Source organism: Panthera onca, chromosome F1, assembly GCF_046562875.1.
Source record: "Panthera onca isolate mPanOnc1 chromosome F1, mPanOnc1 haplotype 2, whole genome shotgun sequence".
In the NCBI taxonomy this organism is placed as follows: domain Eukaryota; kingdom Metazoa; phylum Chordata; class Mammalia; order Carnivora; family Felidae; genus Panthera; species Panthera onca.
The window spans coordinates 56,002,609-56,019,428 of NC_138355.1; the positions used below are offsets into that span (position 1 = coordinate 56,002,609).

Below are 16,820 nucleotides of genomic sequence, written 5' to 3' on the forward strand. Positions count from 1 at the left end.
GAGTGGGAGAGTGGGAGCAAGGGAGAAGCAGAAAGAGGGAGACACAGAATCCGAAGCAGCCTCCAGGGTCTGAGCTGTCAGCACAGAGCCTGATGTGGGGCTCCAACCCAAAGACCATGAGATCATGACCCGAGCTGGAGTTGGATGCTTAACCCACTGAGCCACCCAGGTGCCCTCAGCATGATACATCTTTATCGTACGTCTAGGATGACTTCCCACTTTTATCATGGTTGATGTTTAACATAGTATGTTCACATACATTATTTCATTTAATTCTTACAAAATTCTAGGGTGTTATTCTCTATGTTTATTAACCTAACTTTACATAAAAATGAAACTTGGGGATTATAGTGACATACCTAAGGTCACATAACCAGTAAGTGGTGGACCCAGAGCCTGGAAGCCATATCTTCTTTCTGTCGACCAATGCCACGCTCTGTCCACTTTATCAGATTGTTTCTTTTACCACAAACTTACAATGGCTTACATTACCTCCAAATAAAAAATCTAAATTCCTTAGCCTGGTATTCCAAGTCTTCTAAAATCTACCATCAACCTGTCAAAATTTACCCTACAAATAACAAAGGCTCCAGCCAAGCCTGATCATTACTTGAACACTATGCTTTCAGCACTGGGAATTTTGTTCATTCTATTAATATTATTCACAAGACACATCTTTGCCATCAGGCTCTGCTTGTTAAAATCCTTTCTACTATAAATGAAACAGAATACAAAGTCCTGAAATGGACCAGATGATAGCAGGGAATTTTGTACGGGTGGCATTTCAAGTCAGTGAGGTATAAAACAAAGTTGACAAACTAGTTTTTTTTTAAAAATAAATGCATAAATTTCTTGTCTCATTCTTTAAAACAAAATCAAGTCTACACTTAGATATAATGAGTAGAACCCATAAAGTTGCTGGAAGAAATAATTGATGTGTTATTTTAATATGATCATTAAAGGGAGAATTTCCTTACTATATAAAGAGCATAGACAAATTAATGAGAAACAAAAAAAGACAATAATCTAAGGGTGCATAATATATAATACACATACATACAAATAGCAGGTAAATATTTAAAATAAATGAATAACTTCACTTATAATGACAAAAATTTTAATTAAAACAGTAATAACATGCCATTTAAAATACTGAACTGGCAAAGATTTGAAAAATTGATCAGAACCACTACTGACAGCAGTTTTCAGAGTTAAAAACCTTATATACCATTTTTAGAGACAATTTAGCAAACTCTAAAAATTTTAAATGTACAAAATTTGACCCTGCACTTCTAGTACTAAGAATAATCCTTCACATGCTTATTGTACAGGTGTTTTTTGAAAATTGCTGCTGTAATGAAAACTTGGAAATCACCTATTTTTCCATCAGTAGAAGACTGGTTAAAATATAGTTGAGTCATTAAGAGAAATGAGGTGTGTGTGTGTGTGTGTGTGTGTGTGTGTGAGCAGACAAATGCCCCAAAGAAAATTGCAGAACAGCATGAACAATATGATTCCTTTTATGTAAGGGAAACTATAAAAAAGAAAGCAGAAATATTTTGTATAGTAAAATTAATAGTATTTACTTTTATTGATAGAAATTTTATATGCCTTGGGTAAGTCATAAAGAAAGGATAAATAATCTTTGTAATATTCTGTCTGGTTAAAACTTCTTCCAACCAAACTATTTCTAATAATCACCACTAAATTTTTATTTTTTAAAGTGTTTATTTATTTATTTTTGAGACAAAGGGAGTATGAGCTGGGGAGAGGCAGAAAGAGAGGGAGACAGGTTCTCAAGCAGGTTCCGCTCTGTCAGCACAGAGCCTGATGCAGGGCTTGAACTTATGAATTGAGAGATCATGACCCGAGTTGAAACCAAGAGTTGGATGCTTAATTGACTGAACCACCAAGGTGCCCCATAAATTTTTATTTTGTAAGGCCAAGTCCCAATGACATCAACTTCATCCATGAATGAATGAAGTCTTCCCTAAATATTCCAAACAAAAAGAATCTTTCTCTCTTATAAACTTCCTGGTAAATATTTATATTTTTCACATTATATTTCTCTTTTTCTGTTTGTTTGCTTAGTTAAATTTATATCTCCTATAATAGTAAAAGGTCTTCATAACAGGGCTCAGATCTCACAGTAGATATGAACATTATGTATGTATGTATGTATGTATGTATGTATGTATCTATCATCTATCTCTCTATTTATCTATCTATCATCTATTTCCATCTCCATATCTATCTTTCCACACAAAATGAATTGACTGCATTAAAGTTCCTTCACTTTTAAGTCAATACACTCTTTTCTTAGTTTACTCAATCAGTTTAATTATACATTCTAGAAAATTATTATTTGTGGTTCCCTGCTTGGAATATTCTTCAATATTATCCATCCATCCAAACTACCTTAGGTTTTATCCTTCAAAACCTTACTATTTAAATACTCAGAAGGGGTGCTCGTTATTCATTTTGACTTTTACAGTCCAAGATACTGTATATATATTTTTCTTATTGCACATCGATCAATCTTTGTACTTCTTTAAAGAGATGGTTTATGAGAATAAACCTGATGCAATTTTGTCTCTATTAAAATGGAAGCGCCTGGTGGGAGGTCATTTTATTAAGTGTTTTGTAGAGTCCTAAGGAAAAAAGTATTTGGTGGATTTTGTAGATGGAAGTCGGATTTTGTAGCTGGATTTTGCCATTTACAAAGTTATAAGATAAAGGGGGAATACTGAAAAATCTTTATTATACAATCCAAATGTACTATGAGGAGAAAGCAACTGCCCAAGATGGCCTTGTCTATACTCTATCAGTAAACAGTTTGCAAAAACACTAACATTAATGTTGTCCCTACTGTGGGAATCCCTTTTGTAGCTCACATTTGTCAACAAAGTAGCCTAAATAAAATAAAAAAAGTAACAGGTAAACTGAACAGAAGCAATTGCATTAATAATCATATCCTTCCTAGGTTGTTTTGTTTTGTCCAGTCATCAACATCCCTTTATGAGCACAGACACTTTTTAATAGGATGATATCTAGAGGCAGTCTCTAAACAATAGAAGGAAATTACTGAGGGGACGTGCTTTAGGGAGTTGGAGAGAGCAGAGTGACAAGTATTTTCAAAATGGGATTGGCAAGTTGGCTTCCTGCAATTTAATGAAAATATCTGCATAGGCCAAACCCTGTCTTTGGTTTGAGTTAAATGTATTTCCTTCGGTGGCGATAGAAGAAAGAGGAGGCAAATGATGAAGCAGAAATTACATGCCATAACCTCCCCAGAAATACTGCAGGCTTGTGGCTATAACTATATAAGGGGCTCTATGTAGTCCCAGAATGAAAAAGAGCTATGTGTCTACATTCTATTCCTGTCCTTACAAATTTCTGATTTTTTTTTTTTTGCAGCTATCTAAGAAAAATTTGATATTGTTGTTGTCTAAGCACATTTAAACTTCAGCTGAAATAACCGCCAAGTGATTCATGCCTATGTAGGTGAATATAACGATTGTATCTGGAGCCCCAGTGCGCCATTTTCATTTCACTTTAAATAAAAAACAAAATGTATCTATGTCAGTCAGTGCCCTTCTGCTGTACTCAGAGGTATCAAACAGGCTACAATTATGATTGTGAAGTGATTGTGTCACATTGGAGGAAGGTTTATTGCTTTTGAGTCCGCTAGGCAGTAACACATTCTGTTTCATATTACTCTTTATATCATTGTTTGGCTGTGACTAGAATAATCAAATGCCATCAAATGCTGTCAAATTCAATTTACAGTATTTTTCATTGAAGCGGGCTTTCTGCATTATATTTCCTGTTTTCCCTCTCTAAGGCTGCCATGGAATAGTCACTGTAATCATGAGCTTTATTTACAAAACCAACAGAGTGAAGCCACGTCCTGGTCTATAACAGATACTTTATTTCCCTTTATTCAGAATAGGAATTTGATGTGCTTTTCTCATACAATTAGCATTAAGTAGATGAAAGAAAACTATTCCAAGAGGATGGGTACTTTAGAGCCTGCACTAATGTGCTTAGCGTAAAATGTAAATTCACATTAGCCATTTTTACGTGTTCATGTGTATTTGAATCAGAAATATTATTCTTCAAATTAATGTTTGCTGAGAAGAAATTTGGCTTGTTTGTCTTGGGCAGTGTCATTTACATAACCAGAAAGGCAATAATACTTTCTCTTCATAATTTTCCTACAAACCCTCACTCATGACTGAAGATTGACCTGTATCAAAGGGTTTCAACACCTAACATTGCAAGAGGATCCTAAGCGAAGTTTCACGATGTATTCAGAGCACAGGACCAAACAAGGAAGACATGAGATGCTAACAAACGACGTTAGAGGAGGGCTGAGGGTCTGGGAAAGAAGGTGTTTTTCTCTGTTTGCCTGATGTGAATACATTGCTTTTGGAAGGGGTTTTCAGTCTGCACATCCTTTATGTCTGCTGGTCCCTGCCTTACATGGTGTCCTTTTTGTCTTAGACGGTTAAGTTGTGGACGTCTCCTCCACCCCTAATTCATATGTCAAATTCCAAACTCCCGAGGTGGTGGTGTAAGATGAGGCATTTGGGAAGTGATTGGGATATGAGAGTGGAAACTCATGGTAGGGTGGGTGCCCTCATGAAAGAGACTCACAGAGCTCCCTAGTTGCTTCCACCATGGTGAGAACACAGTGAAATGACAGCTGTGTATGAACCAGCAAGTGGGCCCTCACCAAGCATGACATCTGTCAGCACCTTGATTTTGTATTTTCTCAGCGTCCAGAACCGTGAGAAATACATGTTTGTTGTTTATAAGCCCCCCCCAGTTGATACCATTTTTGTTACAGCTGCCTGAAGGGACGAAGTCAGACAGCAAACCCTCAGTTGACAGGTTCTTTGTCTCCTTGACTCTGTTTCTGTTTTACTTTTGCCTTTTCTCCTCTCTTTCTTCCTCCTTTGGGGTTGCTCTTTCATTCTCTCCCCCACTCCCATTCTCTCTTTCTTTCCTTCCCATTCTCCCTTCTCCCTCTCTCCCTCTCCTTCTTCTCCTTATTCGTTACTTATTTAAAGAAAACTTTAATTTAAAACTATGTCTGTGTTGATTGGATGAAGACTGGACCAGGGAGCACAATACACTTCAACCCAGAATGCCTATGGTCTCCTTGTCTCTCCTTCCTTACTCTGTCTCTTCTCTTACCCTCCCCTCCCTCTTTCCTTCTTTTCTTCATTTTAGGTGGATACATTTAACAAATCCTGCACATCGTGGTGAAAAGAAGCTACATTACCATCTACTACATCCCAGTATCATCTAGCCAGTTGAACGGAAACTCATTCCAACAGAAGGGTATCTGCAGAGCTGAGCTGTTCTTTCTGCACGCAAAAAGGACCCTGTTTTGAGGATAAAAAGTTTTTCCAGGGGTGCCTGGGTGGCTCAGTCAGTTAAGCATCTGATTCTTGGTCATGATCCCACGGTTGGTGGGTTTGAGGCCCACATTGGGCTCTGTGTTGACAGCATGGAGCCTACCAGGGATTCTCTCTTGCCTTCTTTCTCTTCCTGTCCCTAACTCCTGCACTCTCGCTCTCTCTCACTTTCTCTCTCTCTCTCAAAATAAATAAATAAACTTAATTTTTTTCCCAAGCTCCACATAAAAGATGATGGAAAATATTAGAATTCTTATTGCAGACATAGTTCCTCCTCTGGGATGACTATGTTCTCTTGGTCAGTGGGCCTCTAGAGGACCGCTCTATAAGTTCATCAGAGGTAAAGCTGATGTGGACTAAGAGGTCTCATCCTTCAAGCAGGGCTCAAAACAAAAATATCGCGTGGTAGCTGTGGCTTTTCCCCTTGGATAATGTGTACAAGCTTCCGGTATCAATTCTAGATCCTAGCACGTGCTCCAAAAACATGAATTCCCACCCATTCCCTTATAGAAACAGAAAATGTATTTGCTTTTACAGCCCTGGAATAGTACACATTTTTCAATAATTTAAAATAATAGTAACAGTCAATGTTACCTGTGAAGAAAGTAGTTGATGATGACTCCATTTGGCTTTTTAGGTGGCATCCATTTAACTTCTATGCAAGCTGACCCCAATGCCTGAAGAACTGGGGAATTTAGGTCCATTGGGGCTGCTTCAGATGTCTTGACAAACGTTCCACTGCTAACTCCACAACTTCCTTTAAAAAAAAAAATCGAGTCCTTTAGTGATTTGTCAAGCGGCGAAAAGAGTTGCATATGCATATAGAAGGGTAAGGAGATCACAGAACTCATGTTAGCTGGACTTTTATATATACGCTTGTACACATATTTTAGACTAGCACTATAAATCTCTATATAATTTGAATATAGTTATATGTATATATACTATATTATATATATTTTATGTATATTTAAATAAGGAATCATTTCTGGAAAATCCATTAAGTAACCACAAGTTTATAGAGGCATAGGCAAGAACACTTATGCTTGTCTGAACTGTGGTTTCTCTAGTTTATTACAGTCATTCTAGCCAGAAAGTGATAATATAGTTGAATACCATAAGTGTGTGCGTGACCTGCACATCTTGTCTATTCTTAAGAATATCTTATTTTTGCCAACACTTCGAAATAATTACCATCTCCCAACACACAGGAATCAAACAATCAATTTGAAGAATATTGTGTCTCCACAGCATAGTTTTAGAGACATAGACATAGAGATGCAGAAGTTGATTTTGCATTCAAATAAAGAAAACACTGGTTTAAAATAGTCCTATGTTGATTAGCTGAAGACTGGATCAGAGAAAGCAGCATCCTTTAAAACAAAATGCTTTGGTCTGGTTTGTAGAGAGAAGTGGGCAAATGGACTCAAGTTTGGAGATGAGGCAGAGCAAAATCGCAGACCCCTCATTCTAACCAACTCCATGGGAACTGATACTCATTTGGAAATAGAAGTGCCTAAGCACATGTAAGATGGGGTTGCCACCACATGCTGAGTATAAGATCGGGACATCTCTTTAAGGTGAAGCAACATGTTTTATACACCAATACGAGTTACATCTTTTCTTCTCTCATCAATACATGATGTAACATTTGGATGGATGAAGGGACTGAGGGAGGCTTTTCCTCAAGACCACTCAGATAGATGATGATTTCATAGACCACTAGCCTATGCCATAGAACTCAGGGTGACAAGCTGCGTATATGAGATAAGGTTCAGGGAAGCACCATAAAATACGTAAGATTCATTTGAGCGTAACTCAGCTTATAAATAATGCCTCCCCTCACCCCCAAATAAAACTTAAATAAACCAAACTGAGTACCTTTTCTTGAAAATTTCACAATACTTATTTCGTTTTATATTACCAATGATTCCTTATGTGATCTAGGTGTTTTTCTTTTAAAGGGCCTTATAAAACAAGACTTTGCAAAACCACCATTTTAATATATTTAAATATTCATGATTTAATGTGCAGAAATGCATAATGCTTCACTCAATGGCAGGCTCTGATTTTTCTGGGTAAACAGTCCAGTACAAATAAGAAATGAAATGTTAGTCTTTGTATTTGAATTAAGAATCTATTCCTTTTTAATGAATTTTTTTTTCCACAAAATGCTTTTTTTTATAAAAGCCCAGGACAAGTGTCTGAAAGACTTTCACCATTTTGACACGCTTGTATCCTTATCTCATATTGTGTGAATGGAGCCAAATTTTCCAGAAGGATGGATTGATGATAACCAACAGAGGTGGTCAGAGGTGCCACACTTCCAGCATTGAGTAAGACATTGTACTCCACAGGCATTTGGGGGATAAGGATCCCTTTAAAGAGAGAGAAAGAGAAAACACAAAGGTATGCTATACAAAATGGCCAACAAATATTTGTCTTTTGAAAGCAATGTTATCTTTAAAATAGTTTAAATTAAGTATTACTGAATGTAGCAATGAACAGTTGCATGAATGTATATTCCAGAAGTAAAACAATGTGTATCACCCATTTTCAAAAACAAATGAAGTATATATAATAGTTCTATTCAAAGGGATACTCCACAGGCAAATAAAAGCAAAAGCACGTTCCACTTCTTAAAAAACACAAGGGAATTAGAAATGGTGTCATATATTTTTGCTAGGCTTACTTACTCTTAAAGTACATAAAAAACCCCACCAGTTTTGCTTGTGACAATAATTTTTCTGTAGGCATTGTGTATGCATCCAGTCTGACACAGATCCTTGACATAATAGCCCATAAAGTATCCAAATCATAGTCTACCTAGAGAATTCCCAGTGCATTAATTATTGAGTCAGGACAGTCCACTTTGTCAGGGAGACTTATGGACCTAAATACATATGAAATTTGGGTTCAAAAACTGTCATTTTTCACAATGCTTCCTAAAGAAAGAAGGTCTTGTCAGCTTAGCCTCTTCACAATCTAGTCATATAATTAAATGCCTGTAAGTTTTATTTGGTCACGAACAACATGGACTTTTTTTTTCAAGGAGAGTCTATGAGCCTCGAATGAAGAATATAAGGGAATTTCGCGCTAAGCTTGCTCATTGATCTGATAGCTTATAACATTTGTGGGTTTAATTACTTGCCTTTGTAGTGCTTACATATGTTTCTCTTGGCTGTAGAAACAATGAAATCAACAGAACAGGACTCAATAACCCTTGAGAAATGAGGTCTAAAAAAATAAAATGAAGGTTTTTTGTAGATATAGCCCCAATGTATAAGGAGTGGAAGAGCCAGTAAAAGCCAGAGATGCTCTCAGGATTTGGTGCAGGATGGATGAAAATAAGGAGTCTCTGAAGGATATATGCATCACAGTCAGGAGTGATGAGTTGTTTCCTGGAAAGATACTAGATTTCGCTGAACCCAGACTGGGAATTTTTGTTCTAAATTGGAGCATCCTCGTTAAATTATCTTTGTCCTAATAGCTTAAATTACTGCTATTCTATCATTGATTCTTAAATTCTATCTCCAGCTTTATATCTCTCTTGCATTCCAGATTTCTATTTTTTTTTAATTTTTTTTCACGTTTATTTATTTTTGAGACAGAGAGAGACAGAGCATGAACAGGGGAGGGGCAGAGAGAGGGAGACACCGAATCTGAAACAGGCTCCAGGCTCTGAGCTGTCAGCACAGAGCCCGACGCGGGGCTCGAACTCACGGACCGTGAGATCATGACCTGAGCTGAAGTCGGACGCTTAACCGACCAAGCCACCCAGGAGCCCCCAGATTTCTATTTTCAACAGCCTACTTTACAGAGTCCTCAATCTCAACAGGCCTAAAGCAGAATCACTATATTTTCCACTCCCAAACCTATTCTTCTTGGGTTTCCTTTCTGTTTTCCTAAGGCACAAACAGGCCTTAGAGTAAACCCTTAGGGTAAGATTTTTAGAGTAGACCCTGCTTTTTTTACTCAGTTGCAGCCATAACCCAAACAAGAATAGCCATCTCATTGCAATCCAGTTTTATGCAGGACAGCATACATTATCTAATACTACCAGAATGTCAACTTCATAAAGTCAGGGACTCTGTTTTCCCCGGTGTGGTTCCAACGCCTAGATTTTAGCACAAAGTTGCAGCTCAACAAATGTTGGTTAACTGACTGACTGAATGAATGAAACCTCAGGACAATATTGTAAAGTAAATTGCATTACTTTTTTTTTTTTTTTTTTTTTAAGATGAGAAAACCAGGGCTTGGGGGAGTCAAACAACTTGTTCCAGATTGCACATTGATTAATTGGGATAGTCACACTTGAACTCAGGCCCATCTGATACCAAAGCTTATCTCTCTATATTACGCTCTCTCTTGGTAATGGAGATTTGGATTAGGACAACTGGGGGGAAAAGGAGAGGATAATTTTGAGAAAACATGGGTACCCAGAAAGAACAGGTATTGGGCACTGATTCAAGGTCTGGGAAAAAAAAAGTGATGGAAAAATTAAAATCCCACTAATGGAACAAAATTACAGGTGAATATTTAAAGTTCTGAACAGCAGGTTTCCAAAACTGAACCACACACACCCTGGATGTTTGTGGACTTGTGTTGACTTATTTTCAAGACAAGGACAAAAATGGTAGCTCTTCCTGGAATATCAGTTTGACCTGTAAAATTTGGGAAATGCGTGGCCCCACTGCCTGAGCGATGGAAACCAGCAGAATCCCACTCTTCCTTGTTCGCAAAAATTTGGTATGGATTTTTCTTCCTAAAAAGGCCCAGACTAGGAAATTATAGGGTTATTGACCGATTAGAACTTTTACTAGTCAGTCATTTTAACTCTAAAGTTACCTCAGAACTAACCATATGACAACAGAGTTTATGCTGACAAAACCAGTGTGTTGAACAAGTCCTACTCATGATGCAATCAAAACACAACTTAATTTTAGTTGTTCACTATTGCTTTAAAATGAATTCATCATGGGTAATCTTCTATAGATACAGGATGAAAATTTGGCTGGGCCCACGTTTCTGCTGAATCTCAAGTAATAGGCATTTCTATGTTATTTTGTTTCCATGGAGAAAAAACACATCAAGACAAAAATTAATGCCTAGAAAATTCAAATAAATTTATTTTTCTCTTTAATGGCTTCATGAATACACATAATGGGTTTATTTAGAAAAGGTTCTTAAGGCCTAATTCTGAACTGTAAGACAAAACTGGGAATGGTTTTACTGCTTCCAACAAGACTGCTATAATTAAAATGAAGTTGGAGAGTTGATGAAGAGAGTTGATTATAGGGACCATTTGAGACTCTCGGTTCATTAATGGAGAAGGAAAACCTATGTGCTGTATTAGAGGTAGAATAAAGAACGGTATAATCAGGCTTTTTCCCCCCACTAAAAATGTTCTTTGGAGATTGTTGTTCAAAGTAGTAAAAAAGATTGAAGAACAGATCAGGGACTTTCTCAGTTTGCAGGTGGACATCTCAGCAATAAGATACGTTTATGGAAATTTCCATTCATTCGGAATGGCACAGTATTCTACCTCACATGCTGGGAATTTCTCCTTATTGTTACCCTGACGTAGTCTGTAAAGCAGTGTGGGGGGGGGGAAGGTTGCTGTTTGTACCCACATATTTATAATAAAATGAAGACAGAAATAATTGCCTGGACATTGAACCTATTATTGGGGTCAGCTTTCTCCAGAGCAACCTAGTATCTTGAAATATAACAGCATATTACTCTTTAGCCAAAGAGATTAGTAAAAAACAAATTTTTCCCCTAATGATAAATTATAAAACACACTAAGGTTTGGATGAAGACAAACGCATTGGAATACAATGGCAAATTTGTATGAATCTTTAAGATAAAAAGCAAGACCTTGAAGAAATCACAAGCTTAGGGTAATTGCTTTAGGCTGTTTCTAGACCTCCTGAGATTGCATTTTCATTCTTTCTTCTCTGTTTCTAGGGTAGATTTTACAGAAAAGTTTGACAAACACACATTTGAAAAATACTCCATCGTTCTTGTTGAACTAGACAAACCACAGAATGGAGCAAAACAGATCAAATCCTTCCTCTGCCCTTATTTGTTTCTGATAAGTTACCTAACCTCTATGAACACTGGCCTCTTCATCTTTAAAATGATGATACTAACAGCCATCTCATAAAGAGCTATAAGGATTAAATTAGAAAATGCATGTAAAACATTTTAGTGCTTTCCTACAACATAGAAAGTGCTGAATAAATGGCAGACATTTCAGCAAAACAAAACGAAATGGAACAAAATGCAAAATGAAACCCACAACTATGACTCTCAAAGTTTTATGTGTCCTCAAACACTCTGAACTCACCTTTTATATTAAGTTTCTATTCCAATTACAAGTAAATGTTATATTCTTTCAAGTAAATATCTTTATAACAATACTTTATCTAATTTTGTTTTTTTATGAATACTTGGATACAATCAAACTGTATTCCTATGAAGATGTTTTATTTTTCAATTCTAGCAGTAATTTAGAACAGTCTTTTCTCCAATTCATCTGACATATGTCTTCAGTCTATAGCTACTGGTCTGCTTCCAGTAACTTCTCTGCCTAGAAGGACAGAACTCCTAGGGGGTCAAGGAACACAACTGCGCTTCTGCTACATTTCAAATATAGACATAACCTTGGTCTAGGTTTAAACATGGCCAGTCAAGGCATGAACCTGGAAAATGTATTTTTCACGTCTTGGTTAATTGGAAATAAATGTCCTTTACATATACCTATGAAGTGTTGAAACAGAAAATGCTCCTTGAAGCTGTGAGCATGTCAAACAGTGACATGTATTTAGGAAAGAGGGCCCCTCCACTGTCATCATTTACAGGACTGTGACATGAAAGCTTCCTGTGTCCCTGCAAGCCCTATACCATCTGCAATGAGTCTGAAACGACCTAGCCCCCTGGTATTCTGATGACTAAATGAAATGAAATGGGCATATTTGTTAAAGTCAGCTGGGAAGCCACACGACTTGGTTAGTTCCCGAGTTCATAAATTTATGTCAGAGCAAGAGGAGCAGTGGAAGCTCAAGTGAACCAATTTACCCTAAGTGCAAATGGCAGTTTTGTTATTTGGTGTCAAAGTTACCAGTCGCACAATGACAAGCTGCCATAACACATTTTCTTGTTCACTAAAGAACAAGGATTTCGTTGGTTAATATTCCTTGCAAGGCTCCTTTTCATAATTTACAACAACTAGATGCTGATAGGTTATTTAACATTTATGAAGTTAAGATGTAATCAGAAAAACCCTGATTATCTTTACAAATAAAAAAGTTAAATTATTCAACTTTTTTTTTCTCCATGGCTTCATTTCACAGCAGGTGCATACTTTACAATGGGGCAAGTCAATCAAATAATCCTTCTTAAAAATCTTTTTTTTAGGAGCTGGAGCAGCAACAATTCTAAGAGGAAAACTATTAATTCGGTTTGGTAGCTGCGTTTGCTTCAAAACATTCGTTGCACTTAATGTAATGCTCTGAACAAATCAGCCTAAATTCTTGCTTGTATATTTTGGTAGGCATATTTTGGTTATGCCCTTTTGGAAGTTTGGAAGGGAAACAAGACTCTCTTAAACATACATCGATTCCAACTATATGGAAATTTTACGTAACTTTGTATAATATTTATCATTTTATGGCCTTTCTACCCTAATAGATAATAGGGTTCATGACAGGAAGGACAATGACTCATTCTTCTTTGTAGCTCTCAGGGTGTCTAGCATTATGCCTTGCTCCTGAGTGGGGCTCAGCAAATATTCTTATGTTCATTAAAATGAAGACAGGAATCAATACACCCAAAGGCTAGTGAGTTATATCTCATGGAGTTTTAAGCTACAAATAAAACACTCCTACTGGATTATTGGACGGGCTGCTCTTGAATTACATTGTCCTCATTCATATTTGCTATATTTATAGCAAAGTTATTTTTTAGCTTTTGAACTGGATCATAGTAGAAGTTAGAAAAAAATCATTTGCTTTCTGCACTGGGCACTGTTTATGTAGAAAAATACTGAGAAAATATAACAGTAATTTTGACTACAGAATTTGGAGTCAGATCCATTGTGGGTTGGTTCTAACACCTACATGTAAAATAACCCAGATTACAAAATTTGGTAATATCTATATTGATTTGTTCTAATTAGTAAAATGGGCAAAACAATAGGGTATACTATATTAGGTTGTTAAAAGCATTAAATGAGATACATGTAAATTTCTGAGAAAAATGTCTACTACATATAAGAACTCAGTAAAGCAAGAAATTCATTAAGTGAAAAAAGCAAAGGCAACAAAATAAAAAACTCAACAAGTGTGTCACATCAATTACAAGCCTTCTGCACAGCAAAGGAAGCCATCAACAAAAGGAAAAGTCAACCTGTGGAATGGGAGAAGGTATTTGCAAACCATTCATCTAATAAGGGGCTAATATCCAGAATATATAAGGAACTCATACAGCTCAATAACAAAAAACAAATGAACCAATTAAAAAATGGACAAAGGCTATGAATAGACATTTTTTTTTCCCAAATAAGACAGACAAATGGCCAACAGGCACATGAAAATGTGCTCAACATCCTTAATGATTAGGGAAATGCAAATGAAAAACGAGATGCGATCTCATACCTGTTAGAATGACTATTATCAAAAAGAGAAAAGATAACAAATACTGGTGAAGATGTAAAGTAAAAGGAATGTTTGTACATTGTTGGTAGGAATGCAAACTCATATTTCCAGTTTACTATGGAAAACAGAAAGGAGGTTCCTCAAAAAATTAAAAATAGAACTACTATATGATCCAGGAATTCTACTTCTGAGGATATAGCCAAAGGAAATGAGATAATTATCTCAAGGGCTATCTATACTCCCATGTTCATTGCAACATTATTCACAATAGTCAAGTTACAGAGACAACTGAAGTGCCTATCCATGGATGGATGAAGAAAATGTAATACACACACACACAAACACACACACACACACACACACACACACACACACACACACTGGAATACTTTCAGCCTTAAAAAAGGAAGAAAATACTACCATTTGTGACAACATGGATGAAACTGGAAGGCATTATGCTAAGTGAAATAGCCAGACAAATACAATAACTTTATGGTATCAGTTATGTGTGGAATCTTAAAAAAAATCAAACTCCTAGAAACGAAGTAGAATGGCAGTTTCCAGGGACTGGAGGATGGGGGAAATAGGGTGAAGTTGGTAAAAGGGTACAAACTTACACTTATAAGATGGATAAGGTTAGAAGATCCAAGATATAACATGGTGACTATAGTTGACAATACAGTACTGTATAATTGAAATTTGCTAAGAGAGTAGAACTCGTATTCTCACCAAAAAGAAAAAAAAAATAAATATGTGAGATGATGCTTGCATTAATTAACTCAATGGTGGGAATCCTTTCACAACGTATATATGTCAAAACACCACATTGTACTCTTTAAATATATTATAATCTCATTTGTCAATTATACCTCAATTTAGCTGAAAAAAGACGGATTTAACACTCTTCTACATAAAATGTAAATCATTGAAACGAGTTTTACACTTTCTTCTGAAGTTCAGCCTGGGTTTTGTACTTATAAGAAAATTGAAATAATTGTTATTGTTGAATCCCAATTAATGTGATGTAAATTTTTTAGAAAGCTTAATGCCTATTTTGGCTTTAAATGGCTAGTAACTGATCTAATACACTGCTGTTGATGAGCTAACTGACCACCAAGATGCCTAATGTCTGTGGATAGACTATATTGTGCCTAAATACCCTTTATCAAAACTTTGCTAATAAAAAGCATTTTTATTCCTAACCAATATCTTTTTATTTCTAAGAAATGTTAATTGAAATGATTTCTCATAGAAGAATTGTTGCTAATTCTTTTCTTTATTGGACCAAGAGATGAATGTTAATGGACAAGAACCAGTATTTTGATATTATGCATGAAACCCAAATAACACAATCTTTAGTGAGAAAAGTGTGTTGGATACGGTGACATTATTAATTAGAACATGATGAAGGGCTAGAATAGTTCAAAATATAGTCATCACCTTGATAAATTAGAAAGACTCATTAGTACCTTCAGGGTTTAAATAATTTTGAATGTTTGTTTTCTGAAACAGCAGGAATATCTCTATTCCTATTCTGAGTAAACCATTTATGTTACATGAAATATTTGCTTCTTCATTTTCTATGATTTTTTACCCATTAGTTGAACATATATCCTTTGCTGTATTTAATATGAACGTGTAAGTCCTGACCTGAGGTTAGGAGCTGGTAAAAGGTGAGAAGGAACGGTTAGGAATAGACTAGCCTGGCTGACATCTGTAGCTTGAACAATAATAGCCAGCATCCAGGTAGTGCCCACTAAATGCTTACCCATGCTCTCTCACTGACTTTGCATAACAGCAGTACAAGGTAAGCATTTAATATCCCCTTTCACAGATGAGAAACCTGAAGTTCAGAGACACTGTGCAACTAGCCCAAGGCCCCAGAAAAATGAAATGGTTGACCCCGTTCCACCTAGAAACCAGGATTTCCTTTTCAGAAATAAGTGGAAAAAAAAGATAGGCATCCAGAAGATGACATACAGCATTTGGAAAATATGTGTATGCGTCCTGTTTGTCTTTAAAGGAGAAATATGTATTTGTGTATGTGTGAATATACAAATATGTATTTGTGGATGTCCATGTGTGTTTGAGGTTGAGTTACTGTGGAGGGAGGGATAGGCTTCTAAAGGAAACCAAGTGTTTGACTAATTCTAAGCAGCAGAAAGTCCAAAATTTATACTCAACTGAATGATGAATATTAGAAGCTTACTCACTATTTGTTCTTTCATTAATTCAGCAAACATTTTATAAAGGTATGCTATTTGTGCACCATCTGATTTGGAGGTACAAATGATATACAAAAGAGTAGAAATCTTGATTTTCTAGAGCTTGCAATTGAAGTATTTTGATAGTCTTACTACTGACATTTATCTTATCAAGTAATAATGATATGAAAGGGAACTGGGATTTACTGGAAGGTAAGAGAATGTCTACCGAGGTTTTAAAATAGTATTTAATATTCTTTTTGTGGACTTTTGAGAAATGACTCCCTCTCCCACCTTACTAAAATCTTTCTGCATTTGGAATCTGGCTTTGCTAAGTCATGTCTATTCTTCCTGGACTTTTGGATTGATAGGCAAAGACTTCTGGTTACTAGCTCCTTCACGCCACAGGAGAAAACTATTGCCAGGTAGATATTTTCCCTTTAGGGGCTCACCATTTCCACAATTAATTCTTCTGATCTTGACATTTCCAGCCAAAAACATTTGGTTTTTGCCAACACCTAGCTCTGTTT

At 36.2% G+C, this 16,820-nt stretch overlaps 1 protein-coding gene across 1 annotated transcript in view; it reads right to left on the reverse strand.

The window, feature by feature from the left end:
• Nucleotides 1-16,820, reverse strand: part of USH2A (usherin) — a 737,363-nt gene that overhangs the window by 105,084 nt on the left and 615,459 nt on the right. Inside the window, exons 59-60 of the mRNA XM_078441308.2 lie at nt 7,646-7,804; nt 6,021-6,183 (exon numbers count right to left, since the gene is read on the reverse strand). Coding sequence (XP_078297434.2) covers nt 6,021-6,183; nt 7,646-7,804 — 322 coding nt within the window. The remainder of the gene's footprint in view (nt 1-6,020; nt 6,184-7,645; nt 7,805-16,820) is intronic.